The 19238-nt window shown below is 41.6% G+C and overlaps 1 protein-coding gene across 2 annotated transcripts in view; it reads left to right on the top strand.

Moving 5' to 3' along the window:
• Positions 1-18845, top strand: part of NKAIN3 (sodium/potassium transporting ATPase interacting 3) — a 193994-nt gene extending 175149 nt beyond the window's left edge. The window contains exons 5-6 of one of the 2 annotated variants that reach the window (XM_083451448.1): positions 2763-2823; positions 15926-18845. In XM_083451448.1, the coding sequence (XP_083307574.1) occupies positions 2763-2823; positions 15926-15939 (75 nt within the window). In that variant the 3' untranslated portion in view covers positions 15940-18845. Of the gene's footprint in view, positions 1-2762; positions 2872-15925 lie in introns of both variants that reach the window. The other variant, XM_083451449.1, reaches the window with a different exon arrangement.
• Positions 18846-19238: the final 393 nt, after the last annotated feature.

Raw genomic sequence — 19238 nt, 5'->3', positions numbered from 1 at the left:
TATGTGGGTAAATGGTGTCGAGGGGTAGCCAATATGGTTCCCTCCCAATGTTGGACTACAACTTTTACCATCCCATACTGTTGTCTGTGCTGCCTAGGGCTGATGAGAGTTGCCGTTCAATAGCGTCTGAAGGGCTACCCCCAAGAAATGGATATCTCTGAGCTACAAGATATTGTTTGTGTTAATTCACCATAGTTCTAAATCAAGCAAATGGTGGGTTTGGGGATATTTGGGGTCTATCATCAGGAGTGGGTGGAATAGAAGATAATGTTCAGGAAGAGGCGGGAGCCTATTTTTAATGGTTAAGACTCAATCACATTTCTTAAAACTTTACGATTTTAGTCACTGCAGTTAAACTTTATTCCACCCCAAGATGATCTCAAACTTATCTGTGAATAATTGGGTGCATCACATTCTCTTTTGTTATCAGTGAATACAAGTTACATTCTTCCAATTGAGGCTGGGCAAATTGCCAAGGAAGGCTATTTTCATTAACACATCGATAAACCAAGCAGTGCACACCAATTGGCCCACTGCAAATTGGTGATTAACCTAACAGTTAGATGGGCTTTTGTGAGTGCAGCCGTATTAATCAAGCATCAGTTGGGTTAATCAAGATACCAAAAGTAATTTGTAGGAATAAATATTTTATTGCCATTAATAAAGCAAAAGGGAATATCTTAATGAATTTCCTTCTAATAACATTCAAGCTGTGGACTCCCCCACCCCACCCCCTTTAATATCTACATTTGCAGGATTTAACATTTGCCATTGGGTAGGGAAGTCATTCAGTGTGCACAACTTGCTCAAATATCAGTCACCCATCTAATTACTGGTGTGTCTGATTTCTTCAACTAAGTATTAGTGGACATAAACTCTGTTTATAAGGAAAGTGTTCAGGGTTTCTCTCTCTCTCCATTTCTGGTAAGTTGGGAATTGGAGTCCATGGTGGAAGTAGGGAAAGGACAGCACTTAAATGGCCAATTCAGAAGATGAAATCTAAGTATAGAACTTTTGCAAGGTCGATGTTCCATGTCACGTCAATAACATCTGCAACTGACAGCTACAACTACAAATGTTGAATCACTTTTGTTTAGGAATTTTTGTAGGCCAAGATCAACATGCAAAGAGAAAACACAGTTCAATGATCCCTTTATCAAACAGGTCTAAGTAATTATTTAGTAGCATAAAGCATACCAAACCTTCATGTCCCCTGCCCAGAGTATATGAAATTACTCAGGGCACTAAGTGCTTAATGCTTTCTTGAACTGACTCATTGTCCTTCAAGCTGAGAACAGTATTATTTTAGGGAAAATATATTTGTTCGGACAAATCTTGGCATTGCTATGTAGAAAGAGATTTGTATAATATGTTTGAATCCTCAGATTGTCTGTTATATTTGCCTGCATATGATTTTATCCTGTGTAGTGCCCTGAAATCTGTGAGTATAGAGCAGTATACAATTTTTGCTACTACTACTACTACTGTTTTTCTTTTACTTTTTGTTATAGGTTGTAGTTTTGTTCTTGTTTAAATGATTTATTGTTTGTTTGCTTTTTAGACCGTACACTACATAGAGATTTTTGAAATATTATAAATAAAAACAAGTCAAACTCTTGAGTAGATCCATTGAGGTCAATGAATTTAAATTCACACTTAAGTCCATTGGTTTCAGTGGGCCCTCCCTGAATATGACTTAGGCTACAATCCCCACCCTTACATGCCTAGGTATAAGCCCCACTGAATTCAGTAGGACTTCCTTCTGATTAGAAATTGTTAGGATTTCGCTATTAGTCTCCTACAACCCAAGATTAGCACTCCGTGAGAACACTCTGAGAGCTGTTCTGCCTTTGGATTTTTTTATCACATATCTGGGGCACTCTCTTCTAACAAGTATTGTTTGCCCAGAGACAAGGCTTCTTTTCTTGGCTGCAGCTAAGGAAACATTTTGTCATTGTTGGAAGACAAACAACTAGATTCCCTAAGCTCTTGTCCTGAAGCACATATGACAGTGGTATAAGGTTAAGTGAGTTTTTAGAATACCGCCTTATTCAAAATATTGTCACAATGTGTCTGGTTCATCCCTTAGGATTCTGAAAGTATTTGAGATAGTTTCCAAAATCCATCAGTAAGAATTTTCCGGAGCTTATGAATCACATCAGAACATGGCATTTGCAACTAAGTTAAATGCCTGAAACAATGAGTGTTTGAAATCTGTTATATAATACCTGCATGTAGCAGACAGTTTTGAAACAATGCTAAACACTTATTGAGGTCAAGTACCTCTCAAGTTGGTTTTGCTTTCCATTCCTTTCTGAAGATACTGGCTGCAGATGTTTGAATCCACCCACCCACCGCAGCCATGAGGACTAGAAAAAGAAAAGTTATAGTTCACAGAAAGTTTTGCCCTAGATTCCAAATCAAACACCAGTCAAAAACAGTGCTGGCAAACTTGAGAATTCACTGTGCCTGCATCCCATGAAAACAAATGAGGCTTAATCACCAATGCTCTTAAATGCCACTAATTTCAATGGGCTTTTAGTGTGTGCGGCATTCTCAGGCCAAAACATTTATTTTTAAAAACTGGTGTTGTTCTTGAAAGTGCCTGCATGTTTGAATTCGGGACTGTTCTAGCAATGCATTTTTTAAAAGTAAATAATAATAATAAATTAAGAAAATGAAAGTAAATGATATTGTACTGCAGCCTTAGCACTGCTGCATAAGTTACAACTAATGGGTTTTCTCCTTTTGTTTTCCCACAGTTGATTGGCTTTGTTTATGCCTGTTACGTGATCAGCATTTTCATGGAGGAAGAGGACAGCTGTAAGTACTGAATACACACCTACCCATCACTGGAGCCACAATGCTGGGGTGAGATTTAGTATTACGCTACAGCCAACTGCTCAGAACTGGTGGCTTAAATTTGCAAAAGGCATCCTTTCATTGATCACCGGTAGCTTTGTCCTAAATCAGTCCTTTTTCTGCAGGAAGTGTGCATGTGCTTTGCAAAGGCTTACACAACCAACGTTTTCCTGAAATGTGCCTACAGTTTCATTGATACTTGGCATGCCAACTTGGTTAACGGTGTTTATCAGTGATATTGGGAAAGCTATGTTTTCCATTGCAGTGGCAATTTCTTGTAATGCAATATGATTCTGGCGTGTGCGGGATCCAGAGAGCACCCCACACATTGAAAGAATATGTGAGGGGCTTTCATGCACCAGCTCCACCCCACCACTATGTGGCCGCAGCCCCACTGCCTACACATTCAGCCAGCATCCGGTGCATAGAAGCTCTTGACTCTTGGTGATTGCACAGATGTCAGGATATGTGGCTGCACTGTGCATTGCAGGGGGCAGGCAAGAACTAGCCAATGTGACCCTGCAATTACCATTATGTGTCCTTTCTACGTGTTTATATGGATGTCTGAATCCCCACCTCCCAGCCATCCACTTATCCCCCTCTATCTTCCTTCCCACTTTGACCTGCAGTTTTTGAGGCACATTTTTCTCGTTCCTGAAAAGTTGGAGCGTATGACAGATGATTCCACAGTGAGCATAATATGAAGGAATGGAAAACAATTCTAGCATCCCTAAAGATCCAATTTCCTCATGACTGTACCAATTCTTTGAAATGAATGCTCTGACATCCTTACCACGTTTATCACTGTTCTGACTGTCTTCTGGGTCAGCATGATCCTTGGGAATGGATGATTTTTGGCTCGTAGTCTGTCTTTTGTCTCTGTGCTGCATAAGGATCTATAACAGCTGGATTTTACTCTAAATATAAGAGATACACAGCTTTGGAAACCATCAAAATTGTATAGTTTTACAACTTAATTCCAGCATTGTCAGCCAAGACCCCATTTTCGCTAAATGTTGAAAACACAATTATAGCACTTGAAACAGTCATGACTTGCCCCAAAGGATCCTGAGGATTGTGGTTTGTAAAGGGTGCCCTGGCAGAGCTCCAGTTTCCAGAGATCCCAGGGAAGAGGGGTTGATTTTTATTTGTTGTTGTTGTTTAGTCATTTAGTCATGTCCGACTCTTCATGACCCCATGGACCAGAGCACACCAGGCACTCCTGCCTTACACTGCCGCCCACAGTTTGTTCAAACTCATGTTGGTAGCTTTGAGAACACTGTCCGACCATCTTGTCCTCTGTCGTCCCCTTCTCCTTGTGCCCTCAATCTTTCCCAACATCAGGGTCTTTTCCAGGGAGTTTTCTCTTCTCATGAGGCGGCCAAAGTATTGGAGCCTCAGCTTCACGATCTGTCCTTCCAGTGAGCACTCAGGGCTGATTTCCTTCAGAATGGATAGGTTTGATCTTCTTGCAGTCCATGGGACTCTCAAGAGTCTCCTCCAGCACCATAATTCCACTCTGCAAATGGTAGCTCTGTGAGGGGAATGAGGGTCTCCTACCATCTCTCAGTACCCTTAACAAACTACATCTGCCATGATTCTTCGGGGGAAGCCATGATGTGTGATGATACTTTAAATGTCTAGTGAAGAAGGGGCCCCATGGGCACTGGCCTTTAAGACTTTCCTTAATGAAATATCCTTGCCTTATTCAGTTCACGGAAGTTATTGGTCTGAAACCTGGCAGGAAGGCTTAAAAATTAATAACAGCCACCTCTTTCATTGCTGTGCAGGGCTTAAAGGGATATGGCTGAGGATCAGCCAATGAATGCATTCCAAAGGGCAATAAAAGAATGTTGTTTAAAGTGATTGCTCTTCTAGTTTTTGTCTCATATGGGGACACCTTTCATTATTTATTTCAAATGGCTTGTAATTCAGTGGTCACAACATATGTATGCAGTCCCAGGTTCATTTCCCATGAATGAATCCCAAGTAGTAAGTAACACTCAGAAAAATGGCTCTCTGAAATATTGTAGAACTGTGTACACATCCATTTTCCTCAATGGAGCAATAGTAGGCTCCTCGTTTCACTTGGCAAAATAACACTGGACAAAAATATTAATTCCTTGCCTCTCAGCACTATGGTTCTGAGCTGAAGTACTGTATGTCTTTCCTACAGCTGTTGCTTGCTTAAATGTATAGATCTCTTGGCTCTCCAGTGTTTTGTGTAGTTTGTCTCCCTGCACATACTTTGAAAAAGCAGCCATCGGAGAAGAGGTAGATCCTGGGCAGGACCATGACTCAGGGGTATGGAGCTTAATCCTTTCTCCACACTATTTTCCCTGCTGGAAATTGCTCCCCTTTCCTGTCCAAGCTCCTCTTTGTTAAATGTGCTAATGCCCAATGTGAGAGGGCTAAGGGTTTGTCAAGCATTCTGTTTGCCAGACACACTATTTGATGACATGCCATGGCTTGAGTGGTTTCTTAGTAGTCGCGCCAACAAGCTCCATGGAGTAACTGGGGTGGTGTGCTACCAGGGGTGGCACATGTAGGTTGAGGGGAAGGTGGAGTAAAACTTTGGAGAGCATATATTTCCTCTCACTTCCCACTATCCTCAGAAATATATGTGTGCACATGTTCATGAGAAAGAGAAAGGGATAATGTGTTTGGTTAGAAAAGAGAAGAAATGCAGATTCTTGCCCTTTTAGTGACTCTTCCATCAGATCCAGTTCCCATAGGATCTGATATTTGGCTCATATATTTGGAAGGATGCATCAGTCCAGTATAAAGATTATTGTAGCTCAAACGGATTATAATGGGTGGGGGACATGTTAAATAAGCATTTCAGCAACACACTTGTATTCTCCCACTAACAACAAAGTCTGTTTATATTAATTACTTCCTTTAATTTGTCAGCCTTTCATTTGTATCTGTATTAATCTTAACCTGTGCTATATATAGAATTAAAATTACACTCAGAGCAGACAGAAAACAAACTCAGAAACTTATTATCTTGCCAAATGGTAGGCTGAGAGCAGTCTGGAATGGAATGGGAGAATGGAATATGATTAGCTTTACATATACATGTCATAGGCAACTGGAGAAAAAAGTTTACATGTTCTTTACTTGGGGCCACTGATACATTTTAATGTCCCATTGTTTCAATAAAAGTTAACTGCATTTTCATATGTGCATCCTGAGGTACATATGGCGTTGTTGTTGCGTTTGAGTTCAAAGGCATGGACAAAATAATCTGCAAACATAATTGGCTCCTCAATGTAAAGGTACCTTTTAAGCCCCTAAAAGCAGTTGAAATCAAAAAGATTCTTCTAATGTCCAGGAATAGAAGTCACAGTTCCTAAATTCGTTACACAGTGTAATTTATATCAAGCTATTATTTAAAGTTAATATATTCTAGGAGCCCCCATATCATTTTTTGCCAATTCTCGAAGGAGAATGTTGCATAATAGCAGAATCTTCTGACACCCATAGAGAAATAGCCAGCTGTTATAGTATTAATTAACACATAATACATTATTGCCCTTCCTCTCAAGCTGTAATATTTGACTGCACTAAATGAAATATAATGCAGAATTTACACATGAATACCAGCCATCTGTTGTTAACATTCTAAATAAAGTGAGGTTTGTTTTTAGTTGTTCCATTCAATATTTATACAGCTAGGTATTATGCACCCTTCCTCTCAATAACTTTTAATTAAAAAAAGCATTTTCATGAATATATTCACATTAACAAGAACAAGTTGGATCCAGACTAAGTTAGGCACACTTTAGCCCCAGTGAAAGCAACAGGACTTAAGTTTATGATGATTAACTTATCTTGTTGATTTCAGTGAGACTAACCTAATCTAGATCAAACCTGTTGTTTTCATTAACAGCGTTGCTAGACTTGGTTGGATTTTGAAGTAAACAGCATAGTAGTATTTTGAAAAGAGCTTCTACACTAACAGACATTGGGCACTTCCACGCCAGCTGTAACCTTCATATTCCGTGTCTGAGATACTACTTTTTAAGTCCATATTCCTAGGGAGCAGAACATGTCCCAATTTTCCCACTCACCTCATATTATGTGGGTGTTCCATAAACTGGACAAATCTGATAGGTACAGTGGAAGGCAGGTATGGTCACAAATAACTGGCTTTTGTGAACCTGATTCAAAACAAAACTAAAAGTAGTGCTTTTCTGACATGTGCGACATTTCTTGTGGGGGCCTGGAGGGCATTACAATATTTCCTTCCACTTATTTTCGGGGAGCAGCCATAGTAAGTTGCCTTAAACAATATATGAATTAGCTTCAAAACTTAAGTTTAGTATATATTTCAGTTGACTGACTTATTCATAAGAGCAAAAGGTTTCTGGTGAACAATATCTAGAAAACTATGCAGCGCGTACAGTTGAAAAATGTTTATTCACATCAGTGTGTGTTCATGACTACATAGTTCTCAAGACACTGCTCAAGAGTGCATCTCAGGTTGCAATTCCCATTCAGTTGGGGATAATTGATTAGTGCCCTAATGTAAGGATGATTTATATTCAGCTTAATCCAGACCTTGCCTTGGCAACGCTCCTTTCAAGCCAGCAAAAGGAGACATTTGGTCCAGCAGAGAGATCCCACTGATGGGGAGAGTTGACTTTGCTGATTTCCTCTCAGTCCTCATTGTCACCTCACACACTATTCAAGAGGGTCCCTGTCCCTCCAGAACAATGGGAAAGTGTCACGGGAGGTTGCAGGGGGAAGTGAATTGACCCTGGTCACTTCTGTTGCCACCTTAGACTGCAGGAATATCACCTGAATGGAACTCTGCAGAGGGAATATTTTGACTTAGAAGCCATCTTTTCCTGAGCTTCCTAGCTGCACAGCAAAGGGGGTGATTTTCATTCCAATTACAGCTGGATAGGAAAGGATAAACCAACATGTGTGCTGCTCTATGGATAATAATCACACCCCCAATTAATTAAATAAAATCAGGAGATGGAGCTGCATGCTGCGCCTTAAGCATAACATACTGTTTCGCCAAATAATATTGTGGCGCCTTTAAGGTTAACAAGTTGTCACAAACCCCTCTGCTGCTTTTTGCTTCAACCGACTTAGCTGTGCATCTGTAAAATTCCAATACATAAAAACGATCTAATTGGCCAGAGTCAAGTAGTTTCCCACCATCTTGGAGAAAGAAAGGGAAGGGGCAGGAGCAAGGATGAAGACAAAATTAAAATATAGGCATCACTTCAAAATGATGCTCAGGGGGGATTAGTTTATTAAAGGATGCAGTAAGTCCATTGTGTTCTAGTATATATCATTTTCTTCTATGTCACTTAGGGTTGGATAGATTGTATTGTTTAATAAATTTCTTCATGTCAAGCATCATTTTGAGGCTTTGCCTCTTTTTTTCCCACCACACAAGAGTCGTTCCTTAGCAGCAGCATTGCTTTTATTACAGCATCCTTGGTGGAGAGGTAATTACATATTATGAGGCTGTGTGTGGAGTAGAATAGATGATAGAGTAAATTAATCAGGCCCTACACCTGACGTGCCCTGACCATAAATTAACTTAATTATATACCAGTGAATGATCTTGGGATTCAGTTTAGATAAATTTCCTCCCTGATATTTTATATGTCTGTTTTGTTTTGTTAAGAGTGAATTAGTTTGCCATTCTCAGCATATTAGCATGCAGTACTTGGCTTTTCTCTTGGGCCTTTTGCTGTTTAGGACACAGAACTGCGACAGAGAATATCAGCTTTTATTTGAGCCCTGAGGGAGGGAATGAAAGAAGGTACCTGAATATTTGTCTGGGGTGGCAATAGTGGGCTGCTGATTCATGCAGAATTGGGCTGACAACTTGTCATGATTATATCTGAGCATCTTTTATATAGATATCTAGATGTGGACATGGAAAGATAGAGATAGAGAAGCAGCTGGTTATTTGAACTTACTGCACAGCCACCCAGGACGATTCTTCGTCAGATTTGATAGCTTGATGTGGTGTCTTTGGGGCCTAAGGACTTTTAAAGGCAACAGGCCCTTGTGCTGTCTCAAATCTCAGCCTAAATGCCACTGGAAGTGAGAAAAGGCACTATTATATTCCACTGAGAACACAATACAGTACAGTTCTTGCTGGGAAAGTGTGTGCGTGTTTCAAAAAAAAGGGGGAGGGTGAGCGAAATTTAAAAGACTTTTAAACATTCTTTTTTAAAAAAATTCGATGCATGGAAACACTCAGTGGGTGCATTTTCTGAAAAGCCTGTGAATTTAGAACAGCAAACAGTTTCTTCAGAAAGGATAGCTATCTGTTGGACAAACACAAAAAAGTAATTTTCTTTTAATCATTAGACTGTTTCTGCCTTCAACTAGTTCAGTTTTCAGTATAGTGCTATCCTATTCTATACCTCAGATAATCCAACCCACAGCAACTATGACGATTCAGTTCGGTGTTCATGCATGCATGGTACCTTATCACAGGCTAAGTTTATCCAAAGAAGTAGTAGTTGCTCTATTAGCATGGTTGTTATCCTATATTCTCACCATGAACAAATCCTATCAAATTCATTTGGGCCTACCTTTGAGTAGACAACTCTTTGTTGTTTCATGAGGATGAGGATGATCTGTGGTTAGTCTGGGAAAGACAATGAGACAGCTTGGCTCCCAGCTGGCGGAATGAAGCCCAGGTGGACCTTTGAGGAGTGGGGTTCAGAAAACAGAGGCACAGAGCAAGCAGGAAAGCTACTTCCTCTTTATAAGCTGCAGAGACCACCGAAGAGGCAAGTGATGAGGAGGATGACTTACAATACAGAGGACAACTGTGTTGGAGATGAAAGGGCAGCCAAAATACTGAAAGAGGGAGGTTCTGGGAGCTGATAATTGGTGTGTGCGAGGGATAGGCTGTCCTCTGTCGTTGACAATGTACTATGGTTTTAGGACTAAGAGCCAAAATTAAGAGCAGCCTGAAGCTCTGTCTTCTGTAAACAAGCGAGCTGAGAACATTTTGTTGCCTTATGAAGAACATGTTGTTTTGTTGAATGACTTGTGTCACATCTCTCTATTGTAAACCTGGCTAGCTAAACCCAGTTAATACAATACAGGCCACAGCAAATAAAACAGATACAAATAAAATAGCTTCATAGCGAACAGCTGCTTCAAAGCCAGGTGTCCCTCCCTCTTCCCACATTTAATAGTGGGGTCTGCCTGACACAGTCATCCTCCTCTAACTCTCCCAAGCCAGTTGACCCATTGCACTACTCATCTGTATCTGTAATACTCATCTATATTTTTTTCAGCAAATAAAAGGAGACCTTTAGCCCTAGCTATCAACCATACAGATATTTTCAAGAGGGCTAGGAAATAGCAGAAAACTGCAGGTTGTACCACCCACTCTTGTGGTCTTCTTTTCTCCTGCACAAAAAGTTGCTGGTTCAGAGCATTAGCTTGCTGATGGCACCAAGGGGGAAGAAGCAAAAGGCCAATCTTAGACTCGTTGCCAACTGCTGTTTATTCCTACATTGTTTTATTGCTTCCTTCTGGCACCAGCTCCTTCCAGCGTTACCTTCATTATTTAAGGTGACTTAGATATCGGCTATTATGATTCCTGCAGAGCTACAAAGCAGCTGCCCTTGGAAAATAAATCGTATTTTGCAGCCAGTAGCAGCTAAAACAACTAGTTTCTCCTGCAAAACTCCTCTCTTCAACTCTGCAAGACATTGCTTAATAGCTGGGCTCCACACAGGGCTCTTTTTGTAGTAAGAAGGTACAGGTCCCGCTAAACTATTTCTCAATGCATAGGCTGTTTGAACTTCTATAGACTATATAGAAGAGGAGATTGTGTCTTCGTCTGATTATATCCCCAGAATTTGTGACTTTCAAAGCTTTTTTTTATCATATTGAGGACCCGTATCAGCTTTCACCTATAGAGATCAACCTAGCACAAGATAGATAAAGTAGGTTTTACCATGCCATATTTGGAATAAATGATGCCATTTTCACTGGATAGTTTATTAAGATTTATGTTGTCTATACATTAACTCGTTAAATGTAAAAAACAAACAAAAACCTGTCTTTTTTTAAAGCTTGCTTTGATGGCTGTAACTCATAATAGTTGTACTTGATTTAGATATTCTCAGTGTCCTGTTCCGTAGTCCCTCCCTGCCCACATTGTTCCCACCAGCTGTGCCAACAATAATTTATGCAAACAATCACATTAGCAAGCCGATATGCTTCCCAGACAGAACAGTGTAAAGTAGGCAAAAAAGGGGGTGCCTCAACTGGCTAATTGTAAGGACACCCTCACCACAACATCTCTCAAAATGGAACTCACTTCTCTATATAAAAAAAGAACAATATCTGCATATCATGTTAAAGCTGAATGGGGAGAATGACAGAATATCTTGAATACTTCAGATATAGGTATGCAGACGAAGCCATTATTTAATTCTTATTTTACACTGTTTTCCATTTACTTTAATTTTAAGACAGTGTGTACACAATTGATTTCCACAAATTCATGTTGAACTACCGTATTTTTCACCCTATAGGACGCACCGTCCCATAAGGCGCACCTAGTTTTTTGGGGGGGAAATAAAGGGAAAAAATTATTTCCCCCCCCCAGGCGTGGGGTTGGGGAAGCTCGAGCTTCCCTCGACCCCAGCCCCCAAACAGGCAGCTCTCTGCAAGCCGTGGGAGCCCAGCGCTGGCTCCCGCTGCTTGCGGAGAGGTCCGCGAAGCCTGGACGCGCAGAGCTCAGCGCGCGCAGGCTTCAGCATGCAGGCAGCTCTCCGCAAGCAGCAGGAGCGCTCCCGCTGCTTGCGGAGAGGTCCGCGAAGCCTGGACGCGCAGAGCTCAGCGCGCGCAGGCTTCAGCATGCAGGCAGCTCTCCGCAAGCAGCCGGAGCGCTCCCGCTGCTTGCGGAGAGGTCCGCGAAGCCTGGACGCGCAGAGCTCAGTGCGCGCAGGCTTCAGCATGCAGGCATCTCTCCGCAAGCAGCAGGAGCGCTCCCGCTGCTTGCGGAGAGGTCCGCGAAGCCTGGACGCGCAGAGCTCAGCGCGCGCAGGCTTCAGCATGCAGGCAGCTCTCCGCAAGCAGCGGGAGCGCTCCCGCTGCTTGCGGAGAGGTCCGTGAAGCCTGGACGCGCTGAGCTCAGCGCGCACAGGCTTCAGCATGCAGGCAGCTCTCCGCAAGCAGCCGGAGTGCTCCCGCTGCTTGCGGAGAGGTCCGCGAAGCCTGCATTCGCCCCATAGGACGCACACACATTTCCCCTTCATTTTTGGAGGGGAAAAAGTGCGTCCTATAGGGCGAAAAATACGGTACACTGTATTTTCAGTTGATTTCCTAGGTGAACCTGTTGACACTTATTCTACCAACAACCCCACCCCCTGGAACATTTTGAGTTAAAGCCTGCAAAGTTTGTAAGTTAAGAGATTGGCCAAAAGAACCACATTAATCCTCCTAACTACACTGAAATTTTAATCTGCTGCTCAGATAGGTTTGGCATGAGATTACCAACATTATCTCCAACTCCCTCAAGGTGCAATAACTATTTAAAATGTGCCGGCAGAGTCACTTTACATTATGTGACTGCTATCCGATCTACCAATGAATGCTCCATAGGTTTTATGTAGCAGTGGTTTTTTCCCCCTGCTTTGTGTAAGAACTTCCCAAGACACACTGGCCCCAGGCATCAGCCATTTCAGTGATCAATCCTCGTTGGCTTGGTTCAGATGCAAGAGGCTGTGCAGTCCACATTGGTAGCTTCCATTGGCCGAAAAGCAGCATCCTTCTGTGGGTATGAGGGAAGGCATGAGTCTCATGGGCTGGGCAGAAGGTAGATCAAGATCTTTGGGTGATTTTCAGGGGCTTTGCTGTAGATTGACAAGAGTTTCTTACTCCTGGTTATTCCCAATAGCGACAGAAGCAAGATCTCCCTCTATCTGTAAGGGCTCATCTAGAGTTGTTTGCTCTGATTCAGCAATAATGAGCAGGTTAAAAGATGTTAAAAGAATGAATGACAGTAGCTTCAACATTTATTCTTTAGTATATCCAGTTTAAAGGGACACAGGTGGCGCTGTGGGTTAAACCACAGAGCCTAGGACTTGCCGATCAGAAGGTCTGCGGTTCGAATCTGGCTTGACAACCATATGTCAGGAGTGCTCTGATGGTGTTTCCTGCTTGGCAGGGGGTTGGACTCGATGACCCTTGTGGTCTCTTCCAACTCTATGATTCTATGAATCCCCACGGTGGGGTGAGCTCCCATTGCTCAGTCCCTGCTCCTGCCAACCTAGCAGTTCGAAAGCACACAGTGCAAGTAGATAAATAGGTACCGCTCTGGCAGGAAGGTAAACAGCGTTTCCGTGCGCTGCTCTGGTTCGCCAGAAGCGGCTTAGTCATGCTGGCCACATGACCTGGAAGCTGTACGCTGGCCCCCTCGGCCAATAAAGCGAGATGAACATCGCAACCCCAGAGTTGGCCACAACTGGACCTAATGGTCAGGGGTCCCTTTACCTTTTTATATCCAGTTTAAAACATGTTTAAAAATTATCTGAATCTCGACCTGAGACCCCAGTGCCAGGCTGGGTACAATAGAAGACCCTCCAAGTGTCCCTATTTTCCAAGGACAGTCCTAGATTTGCAGAAGCCATCCTGCTTTCTGATTTGATTCCAGAATTTCCCACTTTTTCTTAACGTGTCCCTATTTTCATCAGAAAAATGTTGGCGGGTATGGAGTTATGCAACCCCTGAGCCAAGGAGATAAGTAACTCCACAACCTTGAGAAGACATCTGAAGGCAGCCGTGTATAGGGAAGTTTTTTAACATTTAAAGTTTTATTATGTTTTAATATATGTTGGAAGCTATCTTTTCAAATAGGTGGGGAATTATTATTATTATTATTATTATTATTATTATTATTATTATATAGGACATCCTTATTTTCATTGGAGAAATGTTGGAGGGTATGGAGTAGTACTGGGGCTTGATGGACAAATAGCTTGACCTGGTTCTCATCACTGCTGGTTTTCTCTGGGGGGAGAGAATACGAAAACAAATTTTCCTAGGGACCTTGTGTGCCTATGCAGTCACAGACTGCAAATAGGCTCTAAAGAGTGAAGAATTTCAATGACCAAGGTGAATTTCCATTAAAAGCCAAGCTGCAGAAAACAATTTGGGTAGGCAGTGAACTGTGCCATCCCCTAGTTTCTCGATTCTGATCTGTCGGCGGTGTGGCAGGCTGCCCACTTGGATTCACAATAAGATAATTGGTATCAGTATCTGTTGCAAATGGGCCAGGAAAGCTGCTGCGTTCAGAGCTAATGGGCCTTTCACTATCCAAATTGTGAAAAACTCCACTCTCTTTCATGCTCAGAGCTGGAGGAAAAGAACGGCATTTTCTAACTTTCATTCAAACCTGAAAGCACTTGTGCGCCTTTAGATTTTATTTTATTTCTCGGCATTCTTGCTGCTGAGTTATTCATTTAGGTTTCTGCTGCATCCTATCCCAAAGCCTCAGAGCAGATAACAATCCATTAAGAACAAATAAACTATTCAGTTAAAAATGAATAAAGGTTATGCAACAGACAGGCTGAAACATGATGTTAAAAGGTGAATCCATTCCTGCACCCTCCCACAGAATATTATGTATTATTTATGTCCCTTAGGCAATTGGCATGCCAAAGCACAGCTTTTTCTGAATCACATTGACTGTTGCTGAATGCTGTGTTAAAACTGCCATGCACCATCTAACTCTGCATTCTCTGCAAGAGTTACCCACTGTGTACCTCCAGTAGGGATCAATGGGGCTGTCGCTGTTGGTTTCTCTCAGTTTCTCATTTTTGCCAACCAGAAGTTTGGTTTGCCCTATTTTTGCATCATTTCTATGGCTTGGCCAATATAGGCTGGAAGGCCAAATGGGGAGACCTGGTGGGCTGAATGTTCCCCACCCCTGTTCAAAAATATCAGCTAAAAATCTCCTGCTTTTCCAGTATAGTAATGCCCAGTGATTTTTTTCTGGAAAAATAGGTGCCAGTACTCACCCTGAAACTGTTACATTAAGGGCCAAACTTTTTAACAACAACAAAAAGAGGTGCCAGTACTGTGTACCCTTGAATACCCCCTGAAAAAAGCACTGGTGTTTACAAGTGATCAAAACATTTCACATGCCTTATCTACCTGTAATACTTACAGCTGTAGGGAAAGCTAATATTGGTATCTTGTATTTTAAAGATGGGGGTGGAGGGCTGGGGGCGAATGACTGTGCCGAAGCCTGCTTAGTGATGACATTCAGATTGGGGCTTTCTGATTCATAACTCAGACTCTTAGCCACCTATGTGCACATTTCTTCAGTGTTAACTAATTAAGTGGTCAGTCAACTAATTGATCAAACCAACCCATACAATTAACAAATCTTCTTTGACTGAGCAACAGCTTTACTTTTAATGACTCAAAATAAAAATTTTAACCAAAGAACTAAAAGTTTACAAAACAAAAGAACTAAAGTTTTACATCTGAAAGGGCACCCAAAGCAGCAATTTGAAGTTCTAATAAATCCTCTTTTTCTTGAACATTTTAATACACCCATTTAATTTGGGTGAAACAAACACTATGGTTGGTTATTTATACCCCATATTAACAGAAAAGCACTCTCAACGTTGTTATTTCATTTATTACATTTGTCTCTCACTTAACAGTGGAAACTGCTATGTGTCTTCTCAGAAATAAGTCCTGTTGAGTTCAGTGGGTCTTTTCCCGAGGCAAATGGGTATAGAATTGCTCCCTTAATTGTAAAAAACCCTGTCCTGCTTTCAGAAATTGATTAAAACACAGAACAGTACTCAAATACAATAACAGCATGGTTAACATCAACATAACCTAGTCTTAACACTTGAAATGTAAACACAATCTGAATTTGAAAAGCGTAAGTGGTAAAACGATCCTGCGGAGATTAGCCGGAATAAAATGTTTGCCATTGTTTGTTGACACACTGACAACATCACAGAGCTCATGGAATATAGAAAACAGCCTCCTTTCTCTCCTCCCCTCAGTAACTTGTATATTCTCATTTCAGGTCGAAATAAGTAATGAGCACTGATGGAGCTGTCCATTACTTTTAGCAACATTTTGCTGAGGAATCAACCTGTTCAAAGGGAGCACCAGCCTTGCAAGACCGTCTTACAGAAGGGACGCAACATGCATTTAACCTGGACTGTGGATTCCTCTGCCAACGTGGGACTGAATAGATCAGCCACAGACTCATTTTTCTTATCATTGTTGTTAGGTGGATTCCTGTTAGATTATCTTGAATTTTCTTTTAATTATTCACTTTTATGGACACTTGTAAATTGTAACTTTTTTCTTTTTAAATAATTTTTTAAAAACAGATATCTAATGTTTAAGGCATGAAATAATTGAATGTGTGTGAGGTGGGGGGAGTCCCCCCCCCGAATTCAGCCAGTATTTTTGGACTAATGCGACCATACTGTACCTGCATGTGCTAGTCGTTATTTCACACACAGAGACAGTCAGTCAGACAGACAGACAGACACACACACACACTTTCCTCAAAAAGCACCAGGTTGTGGAGCAGTAGCGGTGGGGAGCTACAACTGGGACACAACATTGCGCTCTGCACTTACAGTGGGACAGTTTGCCATGGGAAGCCACGGTTAATAGTTTGCCATGAACAAGGAGATCACTCCTGCTTTGCTCCACCCCCAGCACAAGCAAAAGCAACAAACCACAACCCTATACTTAGGCACTTCCAGACCACCTGTTTATTGACCATTCATCCTGACTTCTTTGCAGGGAGTGCTGACAACATTCGCTGTTTGATGAGCATTCTCTCTGATTTGCTTGCAGGGAGGTTAGATGATATTGACTCAAAGTATTATCCCACACTTTCCAGTGCGTTTCTCTGCCACTTTTCTTATCACAAAAAGTCCAATGGGGGGGGTGAATTTGTTACACAAGATGTACAGATAAGCTATAATTGCCCAACCTGAATTTGCTGGTTGAATCCATCTGAAAATAGTGGCCATGTGGAAGCCCAAAACAGGGGGGGGTGGTCAGTTTCTCTCTGAGTAGAAAGTGTTCTGAAGCCAATGTTTGTTCTTGGCTTCCTGTTAGTGGCTTGCTTCTTTGAAAGAAACCATGTTTGTATGTTAAGGATTGTGGTTTGTTGCTCCCACTTGCAAAGGGGCAATCTGCATGTTCATGGTAAGCCATGAGCCATAAGCTTACCATGACAGGCCAATGAGGACACTTCAAATCCCATGATCAACCTACTGTATATGTAGGAATTCTATGCTGCAGTTATTTACCATTGATTGTAATGATCACCATCGTTATCTAAATATCGTAAGAGCCCAGGTCTGTGTGTGCTTACTCAGATGGAAGCCCCACTGAGTTCAATGGTGCTTTCTCCCAAGTAAGTAAGTATGCATAAGCATTTATAACCTAATTTGCATATGGCTTCTTTGCCCAGGTTGCCCCCTTCCATACATGCATTAACTGTTGTTCTTGATGATCGGTAGAGAAATGAATGGAAACACTGTTTCATTCTCCAGAAATTCAGGGCAGATGACTGTAATTTGCACACATGGTCTTTTCATTTTTCTCCTAAGAAGGAGCCAAATATGAATTTATACTACACTGGGGTAAAGAGCCAAGGGGTTGCACCAACTACAGCCTTATGATCCTTTGAGGGTTCATGATGCCCTTAACTTAAAAGCTGACCAGAAGGCATTAATTATGAAAATATGTATAAAAATTTGTAAAGTTACCTGTAAATACCGTTAGAATATGAATATGCATCAATGTGGCATTTTGGGTTTTTTAATTTAGTTTCCAATGGTATAAAAAGTGACGCACACAAGTGATTCTTTTGTCTGTATATTTGGCACTATCTGAATTAGTTACTTGCCTCTGTTTCTCTTCTGTGTACTGTAGGAAAGTATTTAGCTCGTTTCCCATGGTGCATATTCCTGGGGACTCTTGCCAGCTGTCTACAAAATCAGTTCTTCACGGGGTGCAGAATTATATGTTTTCCCAGGGGCCCAATCACTGCTCTTTTAGTAGGGAACACGGAACTGTTCAGAACCTATTTGTGATGTTCATCCATTTCTCTCTTCATTTGTGTTTGCTTTATTTACAACAAATATGATTTCTGTAACCCACTCCATCTAGTGCTATAGCATTCAACGTCTGTTTTCTCTGTCTTCATGAATGCGGAGTAATTGGGTTATTGTTCAAGAAATACAGAGTGAGTTTGATTATATCCTTTCTCAATTGGTGGATATGACTAATATTTTGTAATCTTGCTGTTATGTATTAAAATATTTCAGGGTGGGTTGATGCTAATGGCAAGTAGGTCAAGAACCTTCCTATGCTGCAGATTAGGGCAGGTACCCATGAATGAGCAAGAGAAAGATTGCTGCAAATCCTTTAATGTGGTTGGAGATGGGAACATCATCTTTAGCTGCCATTGTACTCCCCACACTGAGTCAGGAGAATAGCTCTGGGAAACTGCTGCTCTGTTCTCTGGCAAATATGCTATGGGGTAGCACAGGGCACAACTGTATTTTATCCCCCAAAGTTATTTAACATCTACATGAAGCCATTAAGAGTAGTCATTTGAGTGATTTGGGGCAAGGTGCCATCATTATTCTGATGACACTCAGTTCTATTTCACTGTAATATCTGAATCAGAAGGGGCTATGCCGGCTCCTGAATGTGGGAAAATAAACTGAGCTTGAAGCCTGGCAAGACAGAGGCTCTGGGGCTGAGTGGTTCTCATGTCCAAGAAATTGGCTAATTGCCTACCCTACATGGGATTGCACTTCCTATGAAGGAGCAGGCACACAGCCTGGGGTGCTGCTGGATCCATTTGTAGGCTGGAATAGCTTGGCCTCAGTTGGTCAGACATTGGCCACTTCAAGACTGGACTATTGTGACACACTCTGTTTAGTTATTAAAATATTTCTGTGCCACTATATCATTTTTTTAAAAAAATATACATCAACATGGTTTACAACAACACTCACTGAGGGGCTTCCCGTTCCAGAAGCTGCAGTATGAAATGCTGCGGTACGATTGTGACAGCAGCGAGATCATTTATTGCACTTCTGCTCATAGATCTGCCCTGGCCACCAACTTGTTACTGGACCAAGTTCAAGATTTTATTATTGGTATCTAAAGTCCTCAACATTTTGGAACCAGTTTACACAAGGGATCACCTTGGCCTGTGTTTGCCTTTTCAACCACTTCAGTCAGCAGAACTTGCCACTTTTACAAGTATCATATAATTTCCATTCTGTGTTTGCAAGGAGTTGATATTTTTGTGCAGCTGCAACACCTATACTTTGAAACTCCCTGCCCATTGA

This window comes from Podarcis tiliguerta (genome assembly GCF_965153285.1).
Source record: "Podarcis tiliguerta genome assembly, chromosome: 7".
NCBI classification, from domain to species: domain Eukaryota; kingdom Metazoa; phylum Chordata; class Lepidosauria; order Squamata; family Lacertidae; genus Podarcis; species Podarcis tiliguerta.
Note: the sequence above shows the minus strand (reverse complement) of the source record. Positions and strands in the feature narration are given on the sequence as shown.